This window comes from Rhinopithecus roxellana, chromosome 9 (assembly GCF_007565055.1).
Source record: "Rhinopithecus roxellana isolate Shanxi Qingling chromosome 9, ASM756505v1, whole genome shotgun sequence".
NCBI lineage: Eukaryota > Metazoa > Chordata > Mammalia > Primates > Cercopithecidae > Rhinopithecus > Rhinopithecus roxellana.
In genome coordinates, this window is record NC_044557.1 from 49,061,442 (window position 1) to 49,088,117 (window position 26,676).

The following is a 26,676-nucleotide window of genomic DNA, read 5'->3' on the forward strand; positions in this document are numbered from 1 at the left end:
GTGAGTTCTGTATTTTGTCCATGTTTTATTTTGTGGTTTTTATATTTTCTTTTATATGTTTTAATTATTGAGATAGTCAAATCTTTTTTATTCTATATATGTAACATAAGTTCCCATGAAGGAAATTTTTGACATTTTGCTGTATACGCATGTATGTTTGTGTATGTGTGTGCACAGTAATTTGGGGGGTTTTAATCAGTTTTGAGAATGGGCTGTTGGCAGTTATGAAGACAGCTAACATGAAAGTTGGGGTAAACTCAAATCACAGTTCATATTCAATATAATTTCTTCAGGATTTTTTAGATTATTTAAAAATCCATCTACATTCTAGTAGATTCTGTCTAGTACATTTTTCTTGAATATGACAAGTCTAGGTTCCTGACACCATTTGTTATCCTTTAGGCAATGAGATTTTGTATATAACTTAGTTTTCTGATTAGCTTAGGTTTATCCCTATTTTTTTTTTGTTTGTTTGTTTTTCTTTTCTTTTTGAGACAGAATCTCTGTCACCCAGGCTGGAGTGCAGTGGTGCGATCTCGCCTCACTGCAACCTCTGCTGCCCAGGTTCAAGCGATTTTCCTGCCTCAGCCTCCCAAGTAGCTGGGATTACAGGCACCTGCCATCGCACCTGGCTAATTTTTGTAGTTTTAGTAGAGACAGAGTTTCACCATCTTGGCTGGTCTTCAACTCCAGACCTCGCAATCCACCCGCCTCGGCCTCCCAAAGTGCTGGGATTACAGGCATGAGCCACCGTGCCTGACTCTCTTTGTTTTTTTTGTTTTTTTTTTTAATTTTTAAAATTTTTGTAGAATTTAATACCATGCCCGGCTATGCCAGACACTCTTCTGTTTCAAATATTATACTCATTTAATCCTCACAGCAATAATATCTTCATAGTTACCTTACAGATGAAGAATTTGAGGCTAAGTAGCTTGCCCAGGGCCACACAGCTAATAAGTGGGGTCAACCTCAGAGCCCATGTTCCTAAGCTTTATGCTGTGTTGCTGACAGGGTAAGGTTAAATATGGAGGCCAGGCACGGTGGCTCACGTCTGTAATCCCAGCACTTTGGGAGGCCGAGGCGGGTGGATCATGAGGTCAGGAGTTCGAGACCAGCCTGGCCAACATAGTGAAACCCCGTCTGTACTAAAAATACAAAAATTAGCCAGGTATGGTGGCATGCGCCTGTAGTCCCAGCTATTCGGGAGGCTGAGGCAGGAGAATTGCTTTCACCCAGGAGGCGGAGGTTGCAGTGAGCCGAGATTGTGCCACTGCACTCCAGCTTGAACAACAGAGCAAGACTCTGTCTCAAAAACAACAACAACAAAAAAAGGAGGTGCAAATCTCAGTAGTAGAATAGCAGATTCACACTTAATCTTTCTCCTATTTTAGGAAGTTAATACTTAAGATAATTATTATTTATTTGTTCTTTTTTTCCTTTTTGAGACAGGGTCTCACAACCCAGGCTAGAGTGCAGTGGTGCAGTCATGGCTCACTGCAGCCTCAACCTCCTGGGTTCCAGTGATCCTCCGACTTTAGCCTCCCAAATAGCTGGGACCGCAGGCATGTACGAACTTGTCTGGCTAATTGAAAAAAAGTTTTTTGTAGAGACAGGGAGCTCCTCCCTCTGTTATCTAGGCTGGTCTGGAACTACTGGGCTCAAGCAGTCCTCACATCTCAGCCTTCCAAAGTGCTGGGATTACAGGCATGAGCCACTGCATCAGCCAAGAGAATTTTCAAAGTATGCAATTGAAAACGTAGGCAAGCAATCTCTAGATCTGAATAATTTATAGATTTCTGAGGTTCAGCAATATTTTCCTAGTTAAATAGGCACTTTATCAAATATCTTGTTTTCATTTGAGTCATCTTCAATGATTTCTATTGGTTAAGACAGACAATAGAAATGAATTTCCTTTTTTAAAAGTTTATACAAAGTTTATTAAAATTTTTTTAAAAAGATTTAAAGCTTGTGCATTTCAGAAATATCAAGTACAGTAGCAGTTAGTTTGGAGTGACAAGACGACCCCTGAAGATTTTTTAAGGAGAGATTTCCTTATGGTAGGGTAGTGACTGGGAATTGAAACATGCAGCTTCTGGAGGGAGTGCTTTGCGTCTTTAAAGTTATTTATTCTTTTATATTTAATTTCCTTATTGATTTGGTAGCCCCTACAGACCCATTGAAAACACATAGTGGCCTCCTCCAGGAACTATTTCCTGTTTGCTCCCACCTTAAGTAATCTCTCATTTTTCTATCTCTTACAACATTTTGTCTACTTTAGGTACTATTTCATTTTTTAAACCTCATTCTGTAAGGTGTTGGTCACAGTCCCAGAGCTTTAGACATGTATGCAATTTTTTGTTACTGTTTATTATTTTTCAATAAGTGGAAATTAAGATCTTTCTGTTTTTTCAGGCCATTTAATACACTTTATATGAAACTTCCTGTAGACAATTGTTATTTGAATTGCTTCTTCATTGCAGTTATATAACTTGGAAACTTTTGCCTGTGCACCAAATTTATTTAAAGTCATTTGAAATTATATAGGTCCATTTGAAAATGTTTTACCAAAAATGTATTTATGAATATGCAGTTAATGCTAAATTCCACCTTGATCATTCATTAGCTTTGTGAATCTGTTTCCAGTATAACAGGGAGAACACCAAAGCTGCCATGAGCATTAAATTAGATAATGTCTCTGTAAGATTCTGTTACACAATTATCCTGTTACTGGCTTATGAAAGGTTCCTCTTAATTGTGGATTGAAATCAAACATTCTGCATTAACATCTAAAGATATAAGTTATCTTTAACAGTGTTTAAAATTAGGTAATAATTAGTCCAAACCTCATCATGGAATAGATCAACATAAAGTACCATGTGGCTGAGTTGAAAGCAAGTTCTTTCAGTTTTTATTTTAATACTCATTAAAATACTCTACAGGCAGTTTTGGAGCATCACTTGGGGTCTTTCTCATCTTATTTTCAAGTGGAACTGACTGGTTTTATATAGTACTTCTGTTGTATATTTTCTATTTTGGGATTCTGGCCTGCTTCATTGTAGTGTTAGTTTCTGAATCACAGTAGCTAAACTATTGAGTGTACATGTATTGACTCTTATGATTTTGGAAGACAGCAAATAAAGTACCTGCTTTGCGGTGGAGAACCTGAAAGACAGGGTGTTTCCTATTATTGTTTTGATATTAGCCTTTTTAATACAACATCGTGGTCCATCAGAAGAACAACCCTGAGCCAATGAGCCTCAGCTAACCCTAATTCAAATAAAGCTACCATATAATGTCTCTCCCTATCCAGAGTTAACACCCAGTCCTAGTGGACTCATTTGTTCAAATGAAGGGATGTAGCCTCATGATTATTAAAGCTGTTTTTAGCACTGTCTCAACTTTCCTGGTTCGTCTTGAGCAACTCTTAGAAGCATTGCAAGCTTTAATTTTATTCCACCTATAGACATTGCTTTGTTCACCTTTGGTTATATTTTTAGAACAGGATTTAATATTTGGAGGGGAGATCTAATTCTTTCAGAGGAATATTTTTGTTTGTTTTTCTGTAAACTGAGTTAATGTGATACAATTAGATGCTTCCTTTATGGCTGTATAGGTAAAATCATATGAGAGTAAATGTAGCCTTTTAAAGTAAATGTGATTAAGACATGCATATACGTATTCAACAGTTACAGTGGCAAGCATGGGATGGGAATGGTGACTTGCTTTGCTCTCCACCTACCCCTTGTCTGCACCCAGACAGCTGTCCAGGCTGGAGGAAAATGGAAAATAATGCTGATAGGTCTCACTTTAAATTCATGATCGCCAACTACAAAGGGGCCAGTAGTGCTGTCCAACATTCCTTCCATGCTACCTATTGTCTTGCTTTTTTATATGAGTATTTCGCACTTTCTCCTCTCCTCTCAACCATTAATAGCTCCTTTCCTTTCTCCCCCATCCCAATGCTGGTGAGAGAATAAAAATCAATCAGAAGGAAATGTCTAACCTTTCTCCCTACCTGGTCTACTAATGTACCTATATCTGTACCCAGGTACTCTGCTGGACTTCGGTTATTAATATACCCTGTTATTATCTAAGGTCAATCCTCACTTATTGAATTCATATCCTGCCTTGCCTACTTATGGCCATCTCTAGCAGCTGTCCCTTCTCTCTTCTGCATTGTTAATGATTCCTCTTCCTTCTTTACCAGATCATTCCTATCAGCATACTCACATGTTGAAATAGCTCCCATCTTTAAAAGGAAAAAAAAAACTTCCTGGAGACCCCATAGTTCCCTAAAAATAATGCCCCATTTCTCCTTTCCTCTTGGCAGCAGAACTCTTCAAGAGTTGTCTACTCTAGCTTTCTTTCCATTCTTTCTTGAAATTTCTCCATTAAGACTTTCAGCCCCACCTCTCTGCCAAAACAGCTCTGATCAAGGTCACCCGTGATCTTTCCAAAGGCAAATCACTGATCACTTCTAACTTGCTCTGATAGCAGTACTTGACATGGTCACACTTTCTTACACTTTCTTTCCTTGGATTCCGAGACCCCACACTTTCTGATTTTCTTCTGATTTCAGTGGCAGGTTGCTCCCTCATTTCCTAGACCTTACATTTCCCGAAAGTTGGTTCTTAACCTTCCCTTCTATGCTCACCTCCTATATCAAACTAGTGTATTCCCTCTTGTGGTGTAAAATGTCTATTTGCTGAACACTACTGAATTTATATTTCTAGCTTGGATCTCTCCCCTAAGCCACACACTCTCATGTCCAGTGGTCTCCTTGATTTCTCCTCATGGATGTCAGAAGGTCCAAGGCCAGTTTCTTTATTTCCAATGCCCCAAACTGGTTCCTTCTGTAGTTTACCTTATCTGTAATTGCTCTTATCAAAACCTGAAGTAATTTCTGATTCCTCTCTAGAGACCTACTGCTTGCCATACCTTCAAAATGTATCCAGAATCTTAACATTTTTCACCATCTTCATAGCTACCCCTCCATTCAAGCCACTACCATCTCCTGCATGGATTACTGCCATCGCCTTCTTGTTGGTCTCCTTTCCTGTCTTTATCTCCTTTTTCCATTTTCCTTCTCATTATTCTGCCACACTGGCCTGCCTGCCTCTCCTTGAAGGAGCTAAGGACCCCACACACTTCAGAGCCTTTGTGCTTGCTGCTTCCTCTGCCCAGAATGTTCTGCCACCAAACATTCACAGGGGTCTTCTACTCCATTCAAATGTTCAAATGTCACCTTGTCAGAGAGCTCTTTCCTTGAAAATCCTATTTGATATAGCACCTTCCTCTTGCCTGCATTCTCTCCAAACATAATTATTTGTATATTATTAACTTCCCTCCCTTGAGGGCAGGGACTTTGTTCTGTCACAACTATATCTTTAAGACCCAGAACCAAGCCTGGAACATTTTGGTGTTAAATGAATGGAGGAAGGTAGTGGTGATGGTGGTGGTGGTGGTGGTGATTCGTGGTATGATTCTGTTAGGTGTTAAAGCCCCAAATTAGTTTTTAAAGAATTCACACACAACTTTTTCAAACACTATATAAAACAAGGTAAGTCTGTATACACACAAACTTTAACCAATCTAACCCGCAATCCGTTTCAACCTATATTTGATGATGAGGCTGACTAGCCAATATTTAAGTAATCACTATGCAGTAGACCTTGTGCTAAGATTATCCAGTTTAACTCCCACAATACTCCTTTCAGTATATGTTATACCATTTTATGAAAAAGGAAATGAGGCTTAGTGAGCATACGATGAGGCCAGCTGAAGATAGGAAGTGGCAGCCTTGGGATTGGATCTCAGTGTGTTTAGCTTCAGAATTTCTTAAGAATGATGGGACTGGCTGGGCACCATGGCTCACGCCTGTAATCCCAACACTTTGGGAGTTCGAGGCTGGTGGATCATCTGGGGTCAGGAGCTCGAGACCAGCCTGGCCAACATGGTGAAAGCCCATCTGTACTAAAAATACAAAAATTAACCAGGCATGGTGGTGCACACCTGTAGTCCCAGCTATTTGGGAGGCTGAGGCAGGAGAATCACTTGAACCCGGGTGGTGGAGGTTGCAGTGAGCCAAGATCACACCACTGCACTTTAGCCTGGGCAAGAGAGGGAGACTGTCTCAAAAAAAAAAAAAAAAAAAGATGGGACTTTCTAAAATAAAAGCCTCCTGGAGATTCTTTTACATATGATCTGTACATGTTAGTCATTTATATGTTTACATACTTAAATAGTAAAGTATTTGAGAAATAATGTTTAGTTTTAGAAAATGGGCTTAAATGTTGTGATTGTTAAGCAGTAATAAATATAAATGATAAACAAGACAACTTTTTAAAACTTTGAGCTAAAAGTTAATCTCATGGCACTTTGCCTAATGACCTAGGCTAGCTCTTGTGGTCTGGTTCATACAAACATGTTCTGATACCAAAACCAGTGTGCTGTTGCTATGGCTGTGAACGCTTTTGTGAGTACATAGATACCAATAACACAGAGCCATGGCTTGGAGTTCTCTGAGTTACTTCTCTAGAGAGAGGAAAGTGAGAAATGAAACCTCAGCTTCAGATTTGTACCGTTAATTTTGCAGTTGTCTATTGTTCTTCATAAAAACAGCCTTGAAGTTGAGAGTAAAAATTCTATGAAGGTAGATAAAGCAAGAAGGGAATTGCTAAGTACAAGGGAAGAAAGTATCAATGAAACAAACCATGGCTAGTCCTACTGTTAATTTTCTGGTTCTCTAGAAGGGACAGTGCCAAGTTAGAGTTGGAGAACAAAGAATTCCACTTTCCAGTTTTTCCTTCTTCTGCCACATCCTGCTTACTCTCCTGGTCCACTGAGGCATGAATCCCCTTCCTGAGGAAGACCTGAATGATGGGAAAGTAGTAACCTGGGGGTTTTGGTGGCACACACAAAAAAAATGGGTTTGAAGAGAACTGACATTTCTCTTTAGATCCCAAATGCCTGTACAGTGAGTATAGCTGTCAGTGGCACCTGCTCCAGGGGGAAGGAAGGTCCAGATGGCAAACACTGTGCTGAGCTAGGTTTTCACAGAATCAAGAAAGTAGTGATGCTCTCTGAGAGAGCTGTTAACCAATTATGTGAAACTAAATCCTTTTCATTTAGATATTTTAGATAATGTGCTGAAAATTGTCAGTAGAGATATAAATATTTGTAACACCATGAATCTTAAAATGTGGCTCCACATTCAAAATAGGCTATTGTCTAATCCACTCTGAAAACTTCTTTGAGGTTCTCTTTGTTCTTCTGGGAACAAACATCAAAAATGTGAATTGGAACTAATCAGAAGAATTGTACAGTGTTGTTTAATTCATAACATGATAGCATATATTGTTTTCATTGATCTTATCTAATGTGAATGTAACTACCAAGTTTTTGTATAAGAGCTGCTAGTGCAATCTTGAGCTGTTGATTCTGATTTCTTGTTGATGGGCTTTCTGTTAGGATGGCATGATTCATTCCTCTGTTTTCATTATGAGTTTAAAAATGTAGATATTGACTTTAAGGTACTATGAGTGTACATATAGTTCAGAATTTCCAAGTGTCTTAATTACCAAAATAAATTGCTGAGATGTAATTCTTTAAAATTTAAAAAATAAGTAATGCATCTTTAGATAAGACTGTTTATGAACAGAGAAATAAGATAGGAGGTGACATGGATAGGCAATTAGTAGCTCCTCCTCAGGATTAGTCCATAAGGTGACACAAAGTATTCTTATTGTGTTCTTTTATTTTTGCAGGCTTTGTGTCATGACCTTAATTTCTTTTTCTGTTCCAACATCTGCTAGCTTTTAAATGGAATACTTTCTTTGGTATTTGCAATGGTTGGGAGATGCTTTGAACATGCTCAGCTATTGTCCCCAAGCAACTGACGGGGTCAAATTTGAGATTGGACTTGCTGTGGACTTAATAATCAACCCTTTTTGGCTTTAAAATGTGACTTGCCCTTTATTTCACTGTTCTCATTGTCTTTCCTAAACAGGCTGCTGATACTTTGGCTGTGAGGCAAAAAAGGAGAATTTATGATATTACCAATGTCTTAGAGGGAATTGACTTGATTGAAAAAAAGTCAAAAAACAGTATCCAGTGGAAGTAAGTTGCAAACCAGCACCCTCTTCTGAAACCTTTATTTTTCTTCTCAGTGCTCTGTAAAATTTGACCTTCCCAATGTTTCTCTCTCTCAAATCTTCTGTTTCAGCTAGGCCCCTCAGCTTTCCCTGAACACACCTCTCTGGACCTCTTTGTCACTCCTGTATTGGGGTGTTCCCTTGCTCTCTTGGATGCTGGATTTTCACTCTTAAAGTTCAAATCTTACTTTCTTCCTCGAGGTATTACTCATTTGGCACACATTGTATACTATCTTGTATTAACCTCTTCCTAAGTCTTTACCCATCCTTGAGAGCAAGAACTACTTTCATAGGAATTTGTACTTTGTAAATAGTAATTGATTGAAATGCATGTTGTCATTAATTGTGGCCTGGTTATATGTTTGAATGTAACAAACAATTTCTGTTCTTCTAATGTGTCCCCTTTGACTATCGTTTTTGTTTTGTTTTGTTTTGTTTTGTTTTAGCCAAAATTCCAACAAAACATTAGAAGGTTGTAATTTATTTTACCAGCACCTCAGTCACATCCTGAGACTGCTAGGTGTGACCGCTGAGCACACTCTTTTGGCACCCAGTCACCAACCAGTCTGGCCTTCCAGATGACAAAAAAACATTGTAGGGAAGATTGAGAATTTTTATAATTTGGTTGTTCTTGTCAATAAATTTTCTAAGCAAGAGGTACGGTGTTTAAAATTTTTAACGTTTTTAGTGCTTGATTTTAAGAGTGTAAAGACTTCTATCTTGAATATATTACTAAGTAAGTCAGTTTTATTACAGTAAAAATTAAGTGATATTAACCTAGATCTGATACTGAGGATATTAATTCTCATATGTTTTTAAGAGGTGTAGGTGCTGGCTGTAATACTAAAGAAGTCATAGATAGATTAAGGTATCTTAAAGCTGAAATTGAAGATCTAGAACTGAAAGAAAGAGAACTTGATCAGCAGAAGTTGTGGCTACAGCAAAGCATCAAAAATGTGATGGACGATTCCATTAATAATAGATATCCTTTTAAATAAGTTATGCATATACATATAGCTTTGGAATATGTATGTATAAATTATTTCAGTCTGAAGATCATTCACTTTGTTTTTAGACAGTTAAGTTTTATAAGTAAATATAACATTTTAATTTTATGATATTCTTATAATATATACTAATATTTTTTAAATGTTACATTTTTAAGTTATATAGTACAGATCCATTAGCATTATTCCTCTGTGGTGCACCGAGGGAGAAAAAGAGATTAGTCGACTTTTGGTCTACCTATTGATAGAATGCGGTATGCTAGCCAGTGTGCTTAGGAGATCTGTGAGTATTAGAAGCCATTGTTAAGTATATATGTATTTTTAAATAATTATGTTCAGTGTTCTGAAGTATAAAATTCAGCAGCTCTCAAAGTTTTGAAAACTTTTCATTTAAAGATGAGATATCATGTGCCCACAATCAATCCTTGATACTTTCTACCTAATATGAACCCCAAAATAGTTCCTGCTGGAGAACAGGGGTCTAAGTCCTGTGTGCCTATCATATATTGGGGGAAAACATTATTGATCTATCCATGTGTTTCTTACAAACCACTGTCTTCTCTTAGATATCTGTGATTCTCTTAGTTTATAAACTTACCTGTACTCATAAGGAAACTAACCACATTTTACCTTGTAGCACCTCATGAAATTTTGACTAATGTATACAATATAATTTACTTTTCACATTTTTATGTATTTGGTGAACAAGTCCATGATCTCATTTGTTATTTCCTTTCTATGGATCAGAGCCCCTTAACAGTTGGAGAACAGTGGGAGTTTTCAAGCTGTGTTCTGTGGAGCTCTGAAATTCAAAAGTCATTGATCTATTTTATGTTGGACTTTGCTGCCCTGCTTTACAAGATGGCCATTCCCAATGCACCAACCATGATTATGTGTGATACATACAAAATTTTCTGTATATTACGGTATTTTGATGTCTCAATAAACCTTTCTGGCTGAGGAAAGACTGCCTATCCTGGGACTAGCCACTTCTTAGAAATAGCAAGGGCTCAGCCAGAAGCATCCCTTTGATATAAACTAACCAGTCCAGGTCCAGACCTCCTTTCTCCAGCCCATACACCCTGGTGGCAATATTCCTCTGCCTTAATCATCCCAGGGCCAGGTACCAGATAACTAGGGACTACCTGCATAGCTCAGAGCCCACCAGAATTATCCAAACTAGGCCAAGTGCAGTGGCTCACGCCTGTAATCCCAGCACTTTGGGAAGCCAAGGTCGGTGGATCACCTGAGGTCAGGAGTTCGAGACCAGCCTGGCCAACAGGGTGAAACCCCATCCCTACTAAAAGTACAAAAATTAGCTGGGCATGGCAATGTGCACCTGTAATCCCAGCTACCAGGGAGGCCATAGGAGAACTGCTTGAACCCAGGAGGCAGAGGCTGCAGTGAGCCAAGATCATACTACTGCAGTTCAGCTTGGGCAACAGAGCAAACTCCATTTCAAAACAAAACAAAATTATCCAAACTAGCTAATCGAAATGTCCTCCCCACCCCGCATTTTTTTTTCCCCGAAATGGAGGCCTGTTCTGTCGCCCAGGCTGCAGTGCAGTGACGCGATCTCGGCTCACTGCAACCTTCGCCCCCTGGGTTTAAGCAGTTCTCCTGCCTCAGCCTCTGGAGTAGCTGTGATTACAGGTGCTTGCCACCATGCCCTGCTAAGTTTTGTATTTTAGTAGAGACGGGTTTCACTATTTATAGACTCGACTTCTTTTTTCATCTGTCGATGTGTGGCAGTCCCTCTGTGCATATGGTCAGGCTGGTCTTGAACTCCTGACCTCAAGTGATCCACCCGCCTCAGCCTCCCAAAGTCCTGGGTGGTGTGAGCCACCATGACTGGCCACCCTGCATTTATTTTCCCAAGGAAACCCTAATAAAAGCTCTGGGCTAATGCTTTCCTCCCGCTCCTGTCTTCTGCCTCCTAACCACCCTGGTGTCTTAACCACGTGGCCCTGAGTAGCCTGCCTTGCCTCCTGTCACTAGGACCTGAGTATAATACTTTGCTTTTCTGAGCCTTTCCTTTCCTCTGTGTCCTCTTGTGGCCGTACCTGACCATTTAATACAAGAACAAAAACAATCACAGAAAATTCCTGATGTGGAAGCTGATATGGTTGCTGATGACCTTTTCCCAATCATTCCCTTCCCCCAGAAGCCCTTGCCTCCATGAAGAATGTGCAATGCTTTCCATCTCTCTCCTAAGGGTCCTCAAATGTCACAATCAGAATGGCTTCTTCTAAGAGCAAAGAATGGGAACTCCTTTGATTGTGATTGTCTTTACCTTGCTAGACTAGATTTATTTTGTCTGTCCATGTGTGGCAGTCCCTCTGTGCATATGGTCATTTAGTTATTTTGACCTTCAGATGTATTACCTTAATTTAAATGCCTAGGGCTTGATATAAATGTTGTTCCTTAACTCCTACGACAGTACATTTTCCTATGTAACTCATGAAGACATCTGTAATTGCTTTAATGGTAAGTACCATTAGACTTTTCCTTGCATTCTTCCTCTCCTCAACCTATTTAGTGGAGAGTGATTCAGAATTCCCTGTGTCTTCATCCTATCATTATTTTCAGAAGTTGTGGACATTGTGTCTCACTCCACCATGCTGTGTATTGATAGGCTGCTTTTGTTTCTGTTTTCATGAGAATAGCTACTTTTCACAGCATTCACTTCATTAGCTCCACTGGTAGGGATCAACTGTATGTGGAAGGGGAAGGAGGCAGGGGCAGAGGGCAAGCTAAATCAGAGTGGGATTAAGCAACTGTCATTGTCACACAGTCACAGAGTTAGTGACCAGACTTGAACTAGAACATGGTTCTCATCAGCACTGTTTATGAAACTATATGCAGTAAGTATGCTGGTCACAAATGAAACCCAAAGAAACCATGAGGAAAGAATTAGGTGAATCCATCTTATAACCAGGAAACCTATTCCTATGCAATTTGCTGCCCGTGTTTTCTCCTTAAAAATAACAATATCATTTTAGTAATTATAGTTATTAATATAACTAAAATGGGGGGTGTGTTCCCAAAATTACAGCACAAGTAAAATGAAATTGTGCATATTTAAATTTGTGTTATTATCCACCTATTTAAAAAAGCCAAGTACCTCATCAACAGAATCTGACTTTCTATGTAAGACTACGTTGGAAATATATATGGGCCTATTGTTCTATTTTACCACTGTATTTCCTGAGTTTTTAAAGGAAGTTTGCTGAGAGTTCTGTTAATCTGCAACTCAACAGAGATTTGTTGTAGAATTTGGCTTCAAAAATAATAAATTCATTTAAGCTCAACATTTCACTGTCTCATACCTAATATCCAGTATCCTCAATCCAATGAACAGTGTTATTTAATTGAGGCTAAATGGTTTAAAGAATCTCAGACTTTACAGGAGTCTTAGTGAAAGCAAAATCAACTTGAGCTGAATTTGTTAATGAGAATCATACACCTAACCCATGTATAATACTTATACACCTATTATCTCATTTAATGCTCAAAATACATCTATGCAGGAGGTTGTGTGTCCCACATTTTACAGAATTGAAAAACAAAGCTCGAAGTCACCTAGTTTGGGATGAACCAAACATTCTGATTCCAGAGCCCACATTCTTGCCATTGTATTCCATGATCAACAGTATTTTATGTAACTTTTTATATTTATTTTTTTGATCAGGTGATACACTTTTGGCCATTCAGGCACCTTCTGGTACACAACTGGAGGTACCCATTCCAGAAATGGTATGTAGGATAACTTTTATATAAGTGGGAAAAATGGATCTACTGTCTCAAGAAGGATAAATGCGTTTTCTTTAGCTGAATGTGAGCTAATTGTGTAAACACTTTTGAGTTACTCAAGTTTTTATCTGCAAGTATTGATACCTGAATTTGTATGTCTTTAATACCTTGGTAAAATTACAGAACTAAATCAATCATAAATGATTTTAAAGATTATTGACTATATCCTTAGTCATTTATTGATATCATTTAGCTCAAATAAAGTCAATTTTTAAGAAGTAATCAAAATGCTTTAACAAGTGATTTTTGTTTCATACAAAAAGTAAAACTATTATATAAAATTATCTTCAGGCTATGTGAATAAGGTGTGTATGAAACAAATGAATATTGTGTTTAGACTTGGGTCCTATCCCTAAGGTATCTATCCCCAAGTAACCAAATGATTTAACATTTTGATTACATTATTTTAAATTTGAATTTTTTAAGTTAGAAGATGTCAAGAAATGACTAATGATATGGCCAATAATTATAAAAATCAGTTAAAATGACCACATTGGGCCGGGTGCAGTGGCTCATGCCTATAATCCCAGCACTTTGGGAGGCCGAGGCAGGTAGATCACTTGACGTCAGGAGTTTAAGACCAGCCTGACCAACATGGTGACACCCCATCTCTACTAAAAATACAAAAGTAGCCGGGCGTGGTGGTGCACGCCTGTAATCTCAGCTACTTGGGAGGCTGAGGCAGGAGAATTGCGTCAACCTGGGAGGCAGTGGTTGCAGTGAGCCGAAATTGTACCATTGCACTCCAGCCTGGGCAACAACAGCGAAACTCTGTCTCAAAACACCACCACCACATCTACAACTGATATAAAAATTGCCACTGAGGAAAAAGTTCAATGTAAGTAAGGATCAACAATCAATCCCTTTCAATTAGGTCTTTTACAAAACATTGTCTGGCTTATTAAGTCAAAGACATTTATTGACTCTATAAATGAGTTTCATGATTTTTGTTTTCAGATTCAGATTTTTAAAAACAAACTAATTTGAAAGCAATAACCAAAAAAGGGAGTAGAAAAAGATTACTATATGCTCTGCCTCCTTCCCCGACCCCCTTATTCAAAAAGTTTACATTTAGGCATTTGTATTACTGGAGTCTGAAGCCTCAGGATACAGATTACTTTTTTCAGCTGGAAGAATGTTATATTTATTTCTTTGTAGGAGAAATTAGTCATCCTTGTGCTTGCAGATGGGCAAAAAAAGAGTTTGATCTGTGAAGCATGTTGAAATGATCACATCTGTGGTGGCCAACTCCAGGGGATAAAGTTCCTGTATATGGAGAATACCTGGAGCACTGCTGGGCCCCCTGACACGTTATGTAGTCACACATGGCAACAACAGATGGTTGCCAGAATTCTACAACAGAGTTTTTGATGATCAGTATTTGTGAAAAGCTTACTTTTCAGAAACTAATGGTTTAGAGCCCTCAAAATTACATTCTATTCTAGGTCTCTACTTTTGTGTTTTGACTTAATGACTTTATTGTGTTCTGTGAATTTAGTAAGTCCCTAACAGCTTTGCCTGTCTTATTTTACTGTCTTAAGTTAGCTAGAAATGTCAATAATTATACATTTGTTTATACCCAATAATTTCAAAGGGTCAGAATGGACAAAAGAAATACCAGATCAATCTAAAGAGCCATTCAGGACCTATCCATGTGCTGCTTATAAATAAAGAGTCGAGTTCATCTAAGCCCGTGGTTTTTCCTGTTCCCCCACCTGATGACCTCACACAGCCTTCCTCGCAGTCCTTCACTCCAGTGACTCCACAGAAATCCAGCATGGCAACTGAAAATCTGCCTGAGCAACATGTCTCTGAAAGAAGCCAGACTCTGCAGCAGACATCAGCTACAGAAATATCTTCAGGTGGGTTCAGAGCCTTTCTTTTGTAAGTTAGACAGGAAGAAATATAAAAACAGATTGGGTATCTCTTATCCAAAGTGCTTGCGACCAGAAATGTCCCAAGCACTTTCAACATTTTGGAATATTTGCATATACATAATAAGATATCTTGGGGATAGGACCCAAGTCTAAACACAGTATTCATTTGTTTCATACACACCTTATTCACATAGCCTGAAAATAATTTTATACAATAGTTTTACTCTGTGGATGAAACAAAGTATTGACTGTGGCTTGACTGCAACCTATCACAAGGTCAGGTGTGGAATTTTCCATTTGTGGCATATATAGATGTCAGCTTTTACCTGAAGTTTACTTGGTAAGGTTCTTTTATCTCTTACTAAGTCTAGGATATATTAGTGAAATATGTTCCAACTACCTTTAAGAAAAACTAGTATAAACCATAGTGACTTATGCCTTCTGTTTCTCCATATTCTTTGTTATACTTTTTATTTGGGAAGCTTAGTTTTATAGAATTGATAAATGGTCTCAACTCCAGTTACGTAGGAAATCTTACTTTCCTCAGTTGTTTTATCTATGAAATTGTAAAAAGCTAAAACAATTCACACTGGGTATCAGGAGTAGAGAGTGCAACTCTTAATTTGGCAGTACCTTAACTGATTCCAAATAAAGGGAGCATGGTAGGCAGTTTCTCAGTGACTAGGGAATGAATGAATGAATGAATTGTGCCAATATAGATATCATCTTGCAGATAATTTACAACTATATTGTATATAATCCAAATTGTTTATTTTACCTCTAGGATGTGTCTCATTGCTAAAATGGGAGTTCACAGGTTAAAAGTGACACTAACAAGATCTAACTGGACATGGAATGGTTTTTAGCTTCTTTTTGCCCACATCTATTCCTTTCCTTCCCCTATAAATATGTCTATACTATAGGCCATTAGGATGCACAGTAGAAAATGTAGTCCTGGCTGGGCGCAGTGGCTCACACCTATAATCCCAGCACTTAAGGAAGCCAAGGCAGGCAGATTACCTGAGGTCAGGGATTCGAGACCAGCCTGGCCAACATATAGTGAAGCCCTGTCTCTACTAAAAAATACAAAAATTAGCTGGGCATGGTGGTGCACACCTGTAGTCCCAGCTACTTGGAAAGCTGAGGCAGGAAAAGTGCTTTAACCCAGGAGTTGGAGGTTGCAGTGAGCCAAGATAGTGCCACTGTACTCCATCCAGTCTGGGTGACAGAGTAAGACTCCGTCTTAAAAAAAAAAAAAGAAAATGTAGTCCTTAAAAAGCGTACAATCTAGGATATAGAGCAGGCAAGCTTTACGTGGGTTTTACGTGGGTTAGCTTAGGCACAATTAACACATTGGCTTCAACAAAGTATTTTTAAAAAGTGAGTATTCCGTTTTTATGGTTTCATATTTGGAAATCCTAACTAAGGAAAGTAATTTTGGGCCAAATTAGAGCAGGCCTTCAATTTCAGAGTAGTTAGGACATTTATCCAATAAACCAGTGAAGATGTGTGACCAAGGAAATAGCATAATTACCTCTAATGATGTGCACAGAATATGATTAGGAAAGATGCTTTTGGCCCTGGGAAGCAGAATTCAGAGGCGATGGAAACTGTAGATGTTTGCAGTTATACAGCTGAGAACATTAGGGCTAAAACAAGGGCCAAGTGTGGTAGGGCTCATGCCTGTAATCCCAACACTTTGGGAGGTCAAGGCAGGTACACTGCTTGAGCCCCAGAATTTGAGACCAACCTGAGCAATACAGTGAGACCCTATCTCTAAAAAAAAAAAAAAAAATTAATTAGCTAGGCATCATGACGTGTGCCTGTGATCCACCTACTGGGGAGGGAGGCCAAGGTGGGAGGACGGCAAGCCTGGGAGGTCAAGGCTGCAGTGAACCATGATAGCACTTAATGTACTCCAGCCTGAGTGACAGAGCGAGACCCTGTCTCAAAATAAATAAATAAATAAAAAGGCTGAAATAGTGATTACAGTGAGATCAGGAAGAGACATAACAGATTTGACAACACTGTAGGCAAAATAACATTTGATGGGTGAGATCTGGAGATAAAGTTAACAGGAGGAATGGAAAGTGATGTTGAAGTTTTAAGGTTGAATAATTGGGAGAATTAGGAAACTACTGACTGTAAAACTGAGTCAGTTTTGGTAGAACGATGAGTTTTTTTTGTTTTTTTTTTGACAGGGTTTCACTTTGCCAGCCAGGCTGGAGTGCAGTGGCACGATCTCAGCTCACTGCAGCCTCAACCTCTTGGGCTCAAGTGATCTTCCCACCACAGTCCCCCAAGTAGTTGGGACTATAGGCACGTGCTACCAACGCTTGGCTAATTTTAAAATATTTTTTGTAAAGACAGGTTTCGCCATGTTGCCCAGGCTGGTCTGGAACTCCTGAGCTCAAGCGATCCATCCGCCTCACTCAGCCTCCCAAAGTGCTAGAATTACAAGCATGAGCCACCACACCTGGCAGATAATGAGTCTTTTGGGCTTTGTCTTGAGTTCGGGAGTTTAAAAGTAATGCCAGGCACAGAGTAGGTGCTCATGAAAACAACTTGTCCACAAAGTACTAGTACTTTAAATAAATGTGCATGTCAAGCTGCTGCTGTGACTACTTTTGTTTAAATATAAGTATCTTTTACTGTTAACAGAAATGTAACAAAACTTTGATACTGTTTCCAGCAGGATCTATTAGTGGAGATATCATTGATGAGTTAATGTCTTCTGATGGTAAGTAGGTTAAAAATTGTACTAACTCATATATCAGTAATGCTTTTGTGGAATTTATAAGTGAAACATGATTTAAAAGAAATGAACATATATTTGCTAACTGCTTTTCTATGAAGATTGATGAAAGTTCTCCCTTAATACTTACAGTAAGTGGGCCGGGCGCGGTAGCTCAAGCCTGTAATCCCAGCACTTTGGGAGGCCGAGACGGGCGGATCACGAGGTCAGGAGATCGAGACCATCCTGGCTAACACGGTGAAACCCTGTCTCTACTAAAAAATACAAAAAACTAGCCGGGCGAGGTGGCTAGCGCCTGTAGTCCCAGCTACTCCGGAGGCTGAGGCAGGAGAATGGCGTAAACCCGGGAGGCGGGGCTTGCAGTGAGCCGAGATCCGGTCACTGCACTCCAGCCCGGGTGACAGAGCGAGACTCCGTCTCAAAAAAAAAAAAAAAAAAAAAAATACTTACAGTAAGTAATAGGCATCCTTCAGAATTTATTTTTCTTTACTTGCATTTTGAGGGAAAGGAATCCATATGGGGATACTTCTCACCTTCATTGAAAATAAACTGTTAGCCCTTTCCACTCCTGAAGGATCTGGCCCAAGAAGAGTAAAATAACTTGTCTAAATCAGCAAATGATCTGAACACTTGCTTTTGTAAATAAATACCCCTACTCTGGCCAATTTCAAGCTGCCAATATGAAGTCACTGAATTAGTATTAACATTAACCACGTTGTCATCTAACCTGAAAAATTATTAAATATCAGTTAGCTACAATATGCTAATTACTTTAATAATTTCTCTCCTGTAAGTTCTTGGATCTGAGTCCTAGTTCCTAACAATATAGTAGAAACCTACGAAGTGGTAGCAGTTAAGTTAGCAAATGTTATGGTAACTAAAGATGTACTAAACATATATGTAGACGCAGAGAACATCAGCAAACTTTGTAAACCCAGTTCATTCTTCTGTTTGCAAAGTGGCAAACAAAGCACTTTTATTAGTGTTTTGTTGTGTGTTTTTTTAGACCGAGTCTCCCTCAGTCACCCAGGCTGGAGTGTGGTGGCACGATCTCAGCTCACTGCAACCTCTACCTCCTGAGTTCAAGTGATTCTCTTGTTTCAGCCTCCTGGGTAGCTGGGATGACAGGCGCCTGCCACCACACCTGGCTACTTTTTATATTTTTAGTAGAGAAGGGGTTTCACCATGTTTGTTGGCCAGGCTGACCTCAAACTCCTGGCCTCAAGTGATCCACCTGCCTCAGCCTCCCAAAGTGTTGGGATTATAGGCATAAGCCACTGCACCTGGCCTCATTAGTGCCTTTTAGTCATATTATCTTAGTGGTAAGTTCAACCAATGAAAAATTTAACTTCTAGGCCGGGCACGGTGGCTCACGCCTGTAATCCCAGCACTTTGGGAGGCCAAGGCGGGCAAATCACGAGGTCAGGAGATCTAGACCATCCTGGCTAACACGGTGAAACCCCATCTCTATTAAAAAATACAAAAACTTAGCCTGGCGTGTTGGCGGGCGCCTGTGGTCCCAGCTACTCAGGAGGCTGAGGCAGGAGAATGGCGTGAACCTGGGAGGCAGAGTTTGCAATGAGCGAAGATTGCGTCACTGCACTCCCGCCTGGGCGACAGAGCAAGACTCCGTCTAAAGAAACAAACAAACAAAAAAATTATATTTCTCAATCTAATATCAATGTATAAATTGTTACCAAATGAGAATCTTTCAAAATACACATTACACAAGTCTTTAATCTGGAATGATGTATTTGAGAGTATTTTGTTAAAGATCATTAACCGTATGTAGAAACCATCTTTAACACTGACTTTGTTTTTTGTTTGCAGTGTTTCCTCTCTTAAGGCTTTCTCCTACCCCGGCAGATGACTACAACTTTAATTTAGATGATAATGAAGGAGTTTGTGATCTGTTTGATGTCCAGATACTAAATTATTAGATTCCATGGAAACTTGGGACTGTTATCTACCTCTAACTGTGTAACATTTTAGACTTCTTAATAACCTAAGTATTTAAAATAATGAATGTAACACCTTTTTTAGTTCACTGATTCTGAAGTGTTCTTCCCTAATACTTTCTTTACTTCACAAAACTTCAACCATAAAAACAAAGGGCTCTGACTGCCTTAGGGGATAAGTGATTTAATATCCACAAACCTCCCCACTCCGAACTATATTCTGGATTTCAACTTTTCTTCTAATTGTGAATCCTTCTGTTTTTTCTTCTTATAAGAGGAAAATTAAAGGACACTACAGGTCATCAAAAACAAGTTGGCCAAGGGCTCATTACTTGTTTGTCTTATATTTTTACTGCCACGAAACTGCCTGTATTTCTCTGTGTCCTTCTATCCAAACAGACATTCACTGCCACTTGTAAAGTGAAGGATGTAAACGAGGATATATAACTGTTTCAGTGAACAGATTTTGTGAAGTGCCTTCTGTTTTAGCACTTTAAGTTTATCACATTTCGTTGACTTCTGACATTCCACTTTCCTAGGTTATAGGAAAGATCTGTTTATGTAGTTTGTTTTTAAAATGTGCCAATGCCTGTACATTAACAAGATTTTTAAAAATAAAATTGTATAAAACATTTAATTTATTGGTCTTTGTGGAGAGTTTGATGCATCGCCACTATATTACAACAGAGCCATTAATTTTGTAGCTTCATCAACATTAACTGGTTTGCTTTCATGACGCTGCTGAGGAATCTGAAAGGAGAAAGTATTATATTTAAAAATGTAGACAATAGCAGACTAATGACTTACATAATCTGTTACTCAATTTTTCTAGTCATATCTTTGGAAGTAGAACAATAAATCTGCATATTCAGACAATGTTTTAGAGTCTGAATATGCTATTAATACTATAGAGCCTAGTACTAGAGAGCCAAGTACTAAAACTTACACTCAACTTCCAGGCTTTGAAAACTTGGAGTTTAATTTATTAGCCTCAATTTGTTAGCCATAAAAAAAAAAGCAAATGATTTCTGCTTACCAATTCTTTCTGCAGAGGTTCAACCGAAGGGCCTTTTGAGAAATGTGCAAGTTCCTTTTGTACATTTACAAAAGCTTTATTTACTCTGTTAACTTTTTCATCATTCATAATGTTTATCTTTGAAAAAAGAAAAAAAGCATTAATCTATGATCTCATAACCACTAAAGATAAGATATATTCGACCTTAACCTGTTAAATCTAAAATCTAAAAACTCTTACCAACAAATTAGGGATAATTCACTCAAAAATTCTTACAGTCTTATTGGGAAATTTTAGACAAAGGTTTTGGTTTTTAAAAAATGGAATTTATGGCCGGGCGCAGTGGCTCAAGCCTGTAATCCCAGCACTTTGGGAGGCCAAGACGGGTGGATCACAAGGTCAGGAGATCGAGACCATCCTGGCTAACACGGTGAAACCCCGTCTCTACTAAAAAATACAAGAAACTAGCCGGGCGAGGTGGCGGGTGCCTGTAGTCCCAGCTACTCGGGAGGCTGAGGCAGGAGAATGGCGTGAACCTGGGAGGCGGAGCTTGCAGTGAGCTGAGATCCGGCCACTGCACTCCAGCCTGGGCGACAGAGCGAGACTCTGTCTCAAAAAAAAAAAAAATTAAATAAAAAAATAAAAATAAAAAATGGAATTTATGTGGATATGCCTCAGACTTACTGGTACAGAAGGCCAAAAATATGTGACTGTGATATTGTGATTCATAATAAGATATACATATTTGGTCTTTGTCCTCATTTCCTGTCATACAGCTTTTTAAAGCATTGTATCAAGAGGGATGAGTGTCTTTTGAATGCTGATGAGATGGCTGGTAGCTGGGAGTCTCTAGATAGCTTCAGGAAGAGGGCTGGTCAGATAAAAAACACAGGGTTAGAAGATTAGGACTTTCTGCTCCAGGGAGAGGAGTGGGGATAAACGTTAAGCCCATCACTAATGGCCAATGAGTTAATGAATTATGCCTTCATAATGAAGCCTCCGTAAATCTACAAAAGACCTGGGTTCAAAGAGCTTCTGGATAGTTGAACACATGGGGGCTCCTAGAGAGTGGCATGCCCAGAGAGAGCAGGGAAGCACCTTGCGCCTTCCTACATACCTTGCCCTCTGTACCTCTTTCATCTGGCTACTCATCTGTCTCCTCTGTAATATCTTCTACAATAAACTGGTTAAAGTATTTTCCTGGGTTCTGTGAGCTGCTCTAGCAAATTAATCGAACCCAAGGAGGTGGTCATGGGAACCCTTATTTATAGCTGGTTGGTGAAAAGCACAGGTAAAACATCTGGGGCTTGGCGATTGTCACTAGAAGCTGGAGAGAGACTTAGGACTCAACCTGTGGAATCTGATGCTATCTCCAAGTCAGCAGTGTCGGATTTGAATTAAAAGACACCTACTTGCTGCCTGCTGAAGATTCATCTGCAGAATTGTTAGGTGTGGGGGCAACCACCCCACAAATACAGTATTGGAAGTGACTGTATGAGAGTGAGAATAAGAAACTGAGTTTGTTTTTTCCTGTATCCTTACAGTGACCAAAATCTTTCTAGACTACAGTGCTGTTATCCCTCATCTATACAAGAAACCTGGATCAAATACTTTTAGTCCCTTCTAACATAATACTACATCTCTGAATCCTTCCTTGACCTTCTTGTCTTAATGGAAGACCCCTGACGACAGCTTCCCTTGGAGTCCTCCTCAGAAATTCTGAGTGTAAGAGAGGTAGGGGTAGTGCTCTTGTTCTTCACTGCTGCTGCCAAACAGTTTCTCCTTCAAAACCTTACCTCCTTTGCACCTTATGCTACCTACCCATAGATCTCTCTCTTAGATCCTACCTGGTGGCATATATAAAAGTTCTAGTACCTCCTGTCCAAATAAAATAATCTTCCTCAAATACACCAAGCTTTTCCCTAGCTCAGGGCCTCTGCACTTGCTATTTCTCTGCCTCAAACCCACCACTCCCAATGATTCCTAGCTCTTTATCATTCTAGTCTTGGTTTCAGTGTGTCAGCTATGAAGATCATCCTATGTAAACTGTTATCCCCAAAACCCCCATCATCTGCTTAATTTCATTCTTAGCATTTATAAAATCATAAAACTATTCAACCAAAAAGCTTAACTCAGCTAGCTCATGCAAGTTGAAAGATGAAATGTTAGATTTCTATGGACTATTATAATTAAACTGAGTCCTGGAGAGCTGACTCCACCTACTACTGAAACTTGAAAACATTTTTTTAAAAATGTTTCTTAAAAGAATCTAGTTAATCTTGATGAAGAAATTTCTCAGGTATTTTGAAATATAAACAAAGAAACCCCTTTCAAATTGTGCATTTCAATAAATATTTTTTATCTTCATTTTACAGGTTTTTGTTTGAATTGCAGATGTCTTCAAAGAGATAATTACTGAGGAGAAAAAGAATGGGTGCTCACTGACATCCCAAGTCTTGCCTCTATTAATACATTCTTGTATTTGAGTTCAGAGATAAGAACTGTTTCCCATACTATGGTTTTTAAATGAGTTCTATGCTTCAGTAAAACTATTAAATTGAAGCTTCACACATTTGTAGTTAAAATTTTTTTTCTTTTCAACGTTTGTTTTCAACAAAGGGAGGTTATTTTTCTTTTTTTTTTTAGACAAATGCATGAAACCATCCTTACCTTTCTAGGAAAAACTAAGAACCTTTTTAAAAAGTAATAGCATACAGTTGTTCAGTAGCTTACAATGACACTTTGCTTGTAAACAATACAGTCAGAGTGCTTAACTAATACTTACCTTCTTAAGATTAGTGGTAACTGGTTTTGCTTTGTTTTTAGCCTTAAAGTTTTTTTGGCTGGCTATGTGAAATACATTCCTGGACTTTGGCCCTCTTAATTTGTTCTTGCCCATTGTCTAGAAAAGAAAACAAATTCAATTAAATTGCCCACATTTATGAACCGTAAGTCAATTTTAAGCTTTTAAAGGTACCAATTAAATCTAAGAAATTCCATCTTACTCTTATTTTTAAAGTTGGTGCATATATTATTTCCATGTCTCTCACTCCTAGATTTTCTGCTGTTTGAGTACAGAGTATGTATCTAATTCTTTCCTGTATCCCCAGTACTGGGCCCATAGGAGGCATCCAATTAATATCTGCTGGTTGAATTCATTAATATCATCAACACAATAACTGTTATTCTCAGCAGTACCCATCCTTCTGTTAGTCCATATACTACTATGCTATTCTGGTTCCTATCATACTTTAGAGACTGATTCTGCCTCCTTCTTGACTTCTTTTTTATTCCTCTTTACTCTCCCTACTTTCTCACCTGTGCATCCCATCAAAATCAGTCCTTAATCCTCCACTTCCTACCTCCCTCTCTCCCTTAAATTACTTTTATGACTTCCATATTTCCTCTATGTGAATGGCCCTTGCCTTAAAATGTTAGATACTGTCTTTCCTCCGTAGCTAGAGATGTATTAAGCCAGTAGATTCTACCTTAAAACATCTCTCAGATCTGCCTTTAATTATGTATATGAGGAATAATTTTTAAAATATTAGATTAACATGTATTGAGCTTTTATTATATGTACAAGCACACTAATGTGCTTTAACTCATTTACTCCTTACAACAACCCTTTTTAAGAAGTACTATTATTCCCATTTTAAAGATTAAAATTAAAACACTGATGCAAAGAGAAGTTAATCTGCCCAATGTCACACTGTCAATAACCAGGAGATGCCAGGACTTACAGCCAGGCAGACTAGATCAGAGCTAACGTTATGTGGTATTGCACTTCATGTATAAATATAAAAGCTATACAAAAACATGATATAGTATTGCTTAGCTCAGCACTGGGTTACTGTTGAAGTCCGTAGGTCCATTTGTTCAAACCACTGTTTGTCAAACTATGCCCATGGACCAAATCAGGCCAAGCATCTGTCCTTGTAAGTAAAGTTTAATTGGAGGCCAAGTGCAGGCGCGGTGGTTCACACCTGTAATCCCAGCACTTTGGGAGGCGAAGGCAGAGATCAGCCTCGCCATGGTGAAACCTTGTCTCTACTAAAAACAGAAAAATTAGCTGGGTGTGGTGGCACATGCCTGTGATCCCAGCTACTTAGGAGACTGAGGAAGGACAATCACTTGAATCCGGAAGGTGGAGGTTGCAGTGAGCCAAGATTGCACCACTGCACTCCAGCCTGAGTGACAGAGCAAGACTCTGTCTCAAAAATATTAATAAAAAATAGCTTAATTGGAATACAGTTATATCCATTCAATTGTGCTGCTATGGCTGCTTTCCTGCTAAAACTGTGACCCACAAAGTCCAAAATATTTAGTGTCTGACCTTTTACAGAAAGTCTGCCAACCCCTGGCTTAAGTCATCTGCACAGTGGCTATCTGGCACCAAGCTATGCGATCGACCTTCCCAATGTTAAAAACCTTTAACAGCTCTCCCAATGTATAAGGGGCAACGTGCCTTGGCTTGGCACATTACTGGCACGCTGAATCTACCCTAAATCTGCCACACATATCTCCTGCTACGTCTCTATAAACCCTGCTCTAGCCAGCCTGGTCTAACTGTTCTCTTGCACAGACATCTTGAACATTCTTCCTTTTTTTCCTTTGCTCACTCGTAGCCTTGGCCGAAATTGTATCTTCCTTCAATGCAGCCTTACTACATTGTAAGTAGTTAAGGAACTACTTAACTAAAACAGCAATGCTTTTGAACCCCAACAGTATTCCTCCTACTTAAAAAAGAATGCCATAGAAAATACATGGTTATTACAGAAGATGCAAAAAATAAAATACACATAATAAAACCCATCAAATGAAGTAATCTAAAATCATTCCAGGCCGGGCACGGTGGCTCATGCCTGTAATCCCAGCACTTTGGGAAGCCGAGGCGGGCGGATCACTTGAGCTCAGCAGTTCGAGACTAACCTGGCCAACATGATGAAACCCCGTTTCCACTAAAAAAATAAAAATTAGCCCTGCGTGGTGACGCGCGCCTGTAATCCTAGCTACTCGGGAGGCTGAGGCACGAGGAGGCGGAGGTTTCAGTGAGCCGAGATATCGCCACTGCACACCAGCCTGGGCGACAGAGTGAGACTCAGTCTCAAAAATAAATAAATAAAAATTTTAAAAAATCATTACAATAGTAACCAAAATCCAATAATTCATCTAGTATATATTAATCAATTGCTATATGCCAGGTGTGGTAGAGAACTTATATTTCATACACAAAAAATATATATAGAACATACATAACGACAGGCCATATATGGAACATACACAGACATGATAGGTATTAGATTGCACATGACACTACCTATAATATACACATGGACCATGCATAGAGAGCACACAAGTGGAGGAGAGGTTTACTAGAGCTGCAGACCTGAGCAAGGTTCGTGGAGAAAGTAATACACTAGTGGTGGTGTGCGAGTGGAGGGACATTCTCTGACAACCACGTGGAAACTGATAATGAAAGACACAGCTCCAAAACTGGGATCCTGTCAGGAGATGAAAGCCCAACAAGCACCGGGGATTCGGGCCTGCTACCCAGTACGGCTGCCCGAGGCAGAGCTCGACGGAACCGAGTCTCCAGGCCACAGCGGTACGAAACCGGCCCAATCCAACCCCGACCCCTGCAAACTTCACGGCAGCCCTCCAGAAAACTTAATTTATTAAACTCTCACCAGAAATTTAATACTTGCGTGCAGCTTCCTAAGCTCCAGGAGACACCATCTGGCACGTACGGCGTCTAGGAAGTTCCGGGGAGAATGAACCAGTCAGGATTCCGCTCACGAACCGTAGCTCCGCCCGACGAACGGAGCCCCGCCCACAGGCGGAAGTCCCGCCCATAGAGCGGGTTCCCACCCACCTGGCGTAGTCCCGCCCATAGAGCCAACTACGGAGCAGGGTTTACTGAAAGAGTGAAGCCCCACCCGTAAAGCGAGGTTCGGAAGTCCAGTCTCATTAGCGTCCCTTGTCTTCCGCGGTGTTGCAGACTTTTCTTCAGCTCAAGCGAGCTTGGGGCATTATAGAGCCAGCCAAGTCTCCCCTTCCTGGCGTGGGTACTTGTGCAGAAACTTCCCGAGGTGCTT

At 39.4% G+C, this 26,676-nt stretch overlaps 2 protein-coding genes across 4 annotated transcripts in view; one reads left to right on the forward strand and one right to left on the reverse strand.

Annotated features, from left to right (window-relative positions):
- The window catches only part of E2F5 (E2F transcription factor 5), a 45,825-nt gene extending 25,628 nt beyond the window's left edge, over nucleotides 1-20,197 (forward strand). The window contains exons 2-8 of one of the 3 annotated variants that reach the window (XM_010381746.2): nucleotides 8,009-8,118; nucleotides 8,974-9,135; nucleotides 11,604-11,647; nucleotides 12,852-12,916; nucleotides 14,568-14,835; nucleotides 17,543-17,590; nucleotides 19,436-20,197. In XM_010381746.2, the coding sequence (XP_010380048.1) occupies nucleotides 8,009-8,118; nucleotides 8,974-9,135; nucleotides 11,604-11,647; nucleotides 12,852-12,916; nucleotides 14,568-14,835; nucleotides 17,543-17,590; nucleotides 19,436-19,545 (807 nt within the window). In that variant the 3' untranslated portion in view covers nucleotides 19,546-20,197. The remainder of the gene's footprint in view (nucleotides 1-8,008; nucleotides 8,119-8,973; nucleotides 9,136-11,603; nucleotides 11,648-12,851; nucleotides 12,917-14,567; nucleotides 14,836-17,542; nucleotides 17,591-19,435) is intronic. The other 2 variants (XM_010381747.2, XM_030937897.1) reach the window with 2 other exon arrangements.
- RBIS (ribosomal biogenesis factor) lies at nucleotides 20,179-26,410 on the reverse strand. Its single transcript, XM_010381744.2, has 4 exons — nucleotides 26,269-26,410; nucleotides 23,364-23,480; nucleotides 20,600-20,716; nucleotides 20,179-20,313 (listed from the first exon to the last, which is right to left on the reverse strand). The coding sequence occupies exons 2-4, from the start codon at nucleotides 23,475-23,477 to the stop codon at nucleotides 20,242-20,244; spliced, it is 303 nt and encodes a 100-aa protein (XP_010380046.1). The 5' UTR covers nucleotides 23,478-23,480; nucleotides 26,269-26,410; the 3' UTR covers nucleotides 20,179-20,241.
- Between the last annotated feature and the right edge of the window lie 266 nt (nucleotides 26,411-26,676).

Bases quoted from the DNA above. Each gene is read 5' to 3' on its own strand.
- RBIS (XM_010381744.2), bottom strand. From the start codon at position 23,477: ATGGGCAAGAACAAATTAAGAGGGCCAAAGTCCAGGAATGTATTTCAC. The intron at 20,717-23,363 runs GTAAGTATTAGT...CTTTTTTCAAAG, and splicing joins TTACCACTAATCTTAAGAAG to ATAAACATTATGAATGATGA. The intron at 20,314-20,599 runs GTAAGCAGAAAT...TTCTCCTTTCAG, and splicing joins AACCTCTGCAGAAAGAATTG to ATTCCTCAGCAGCGTCATGA.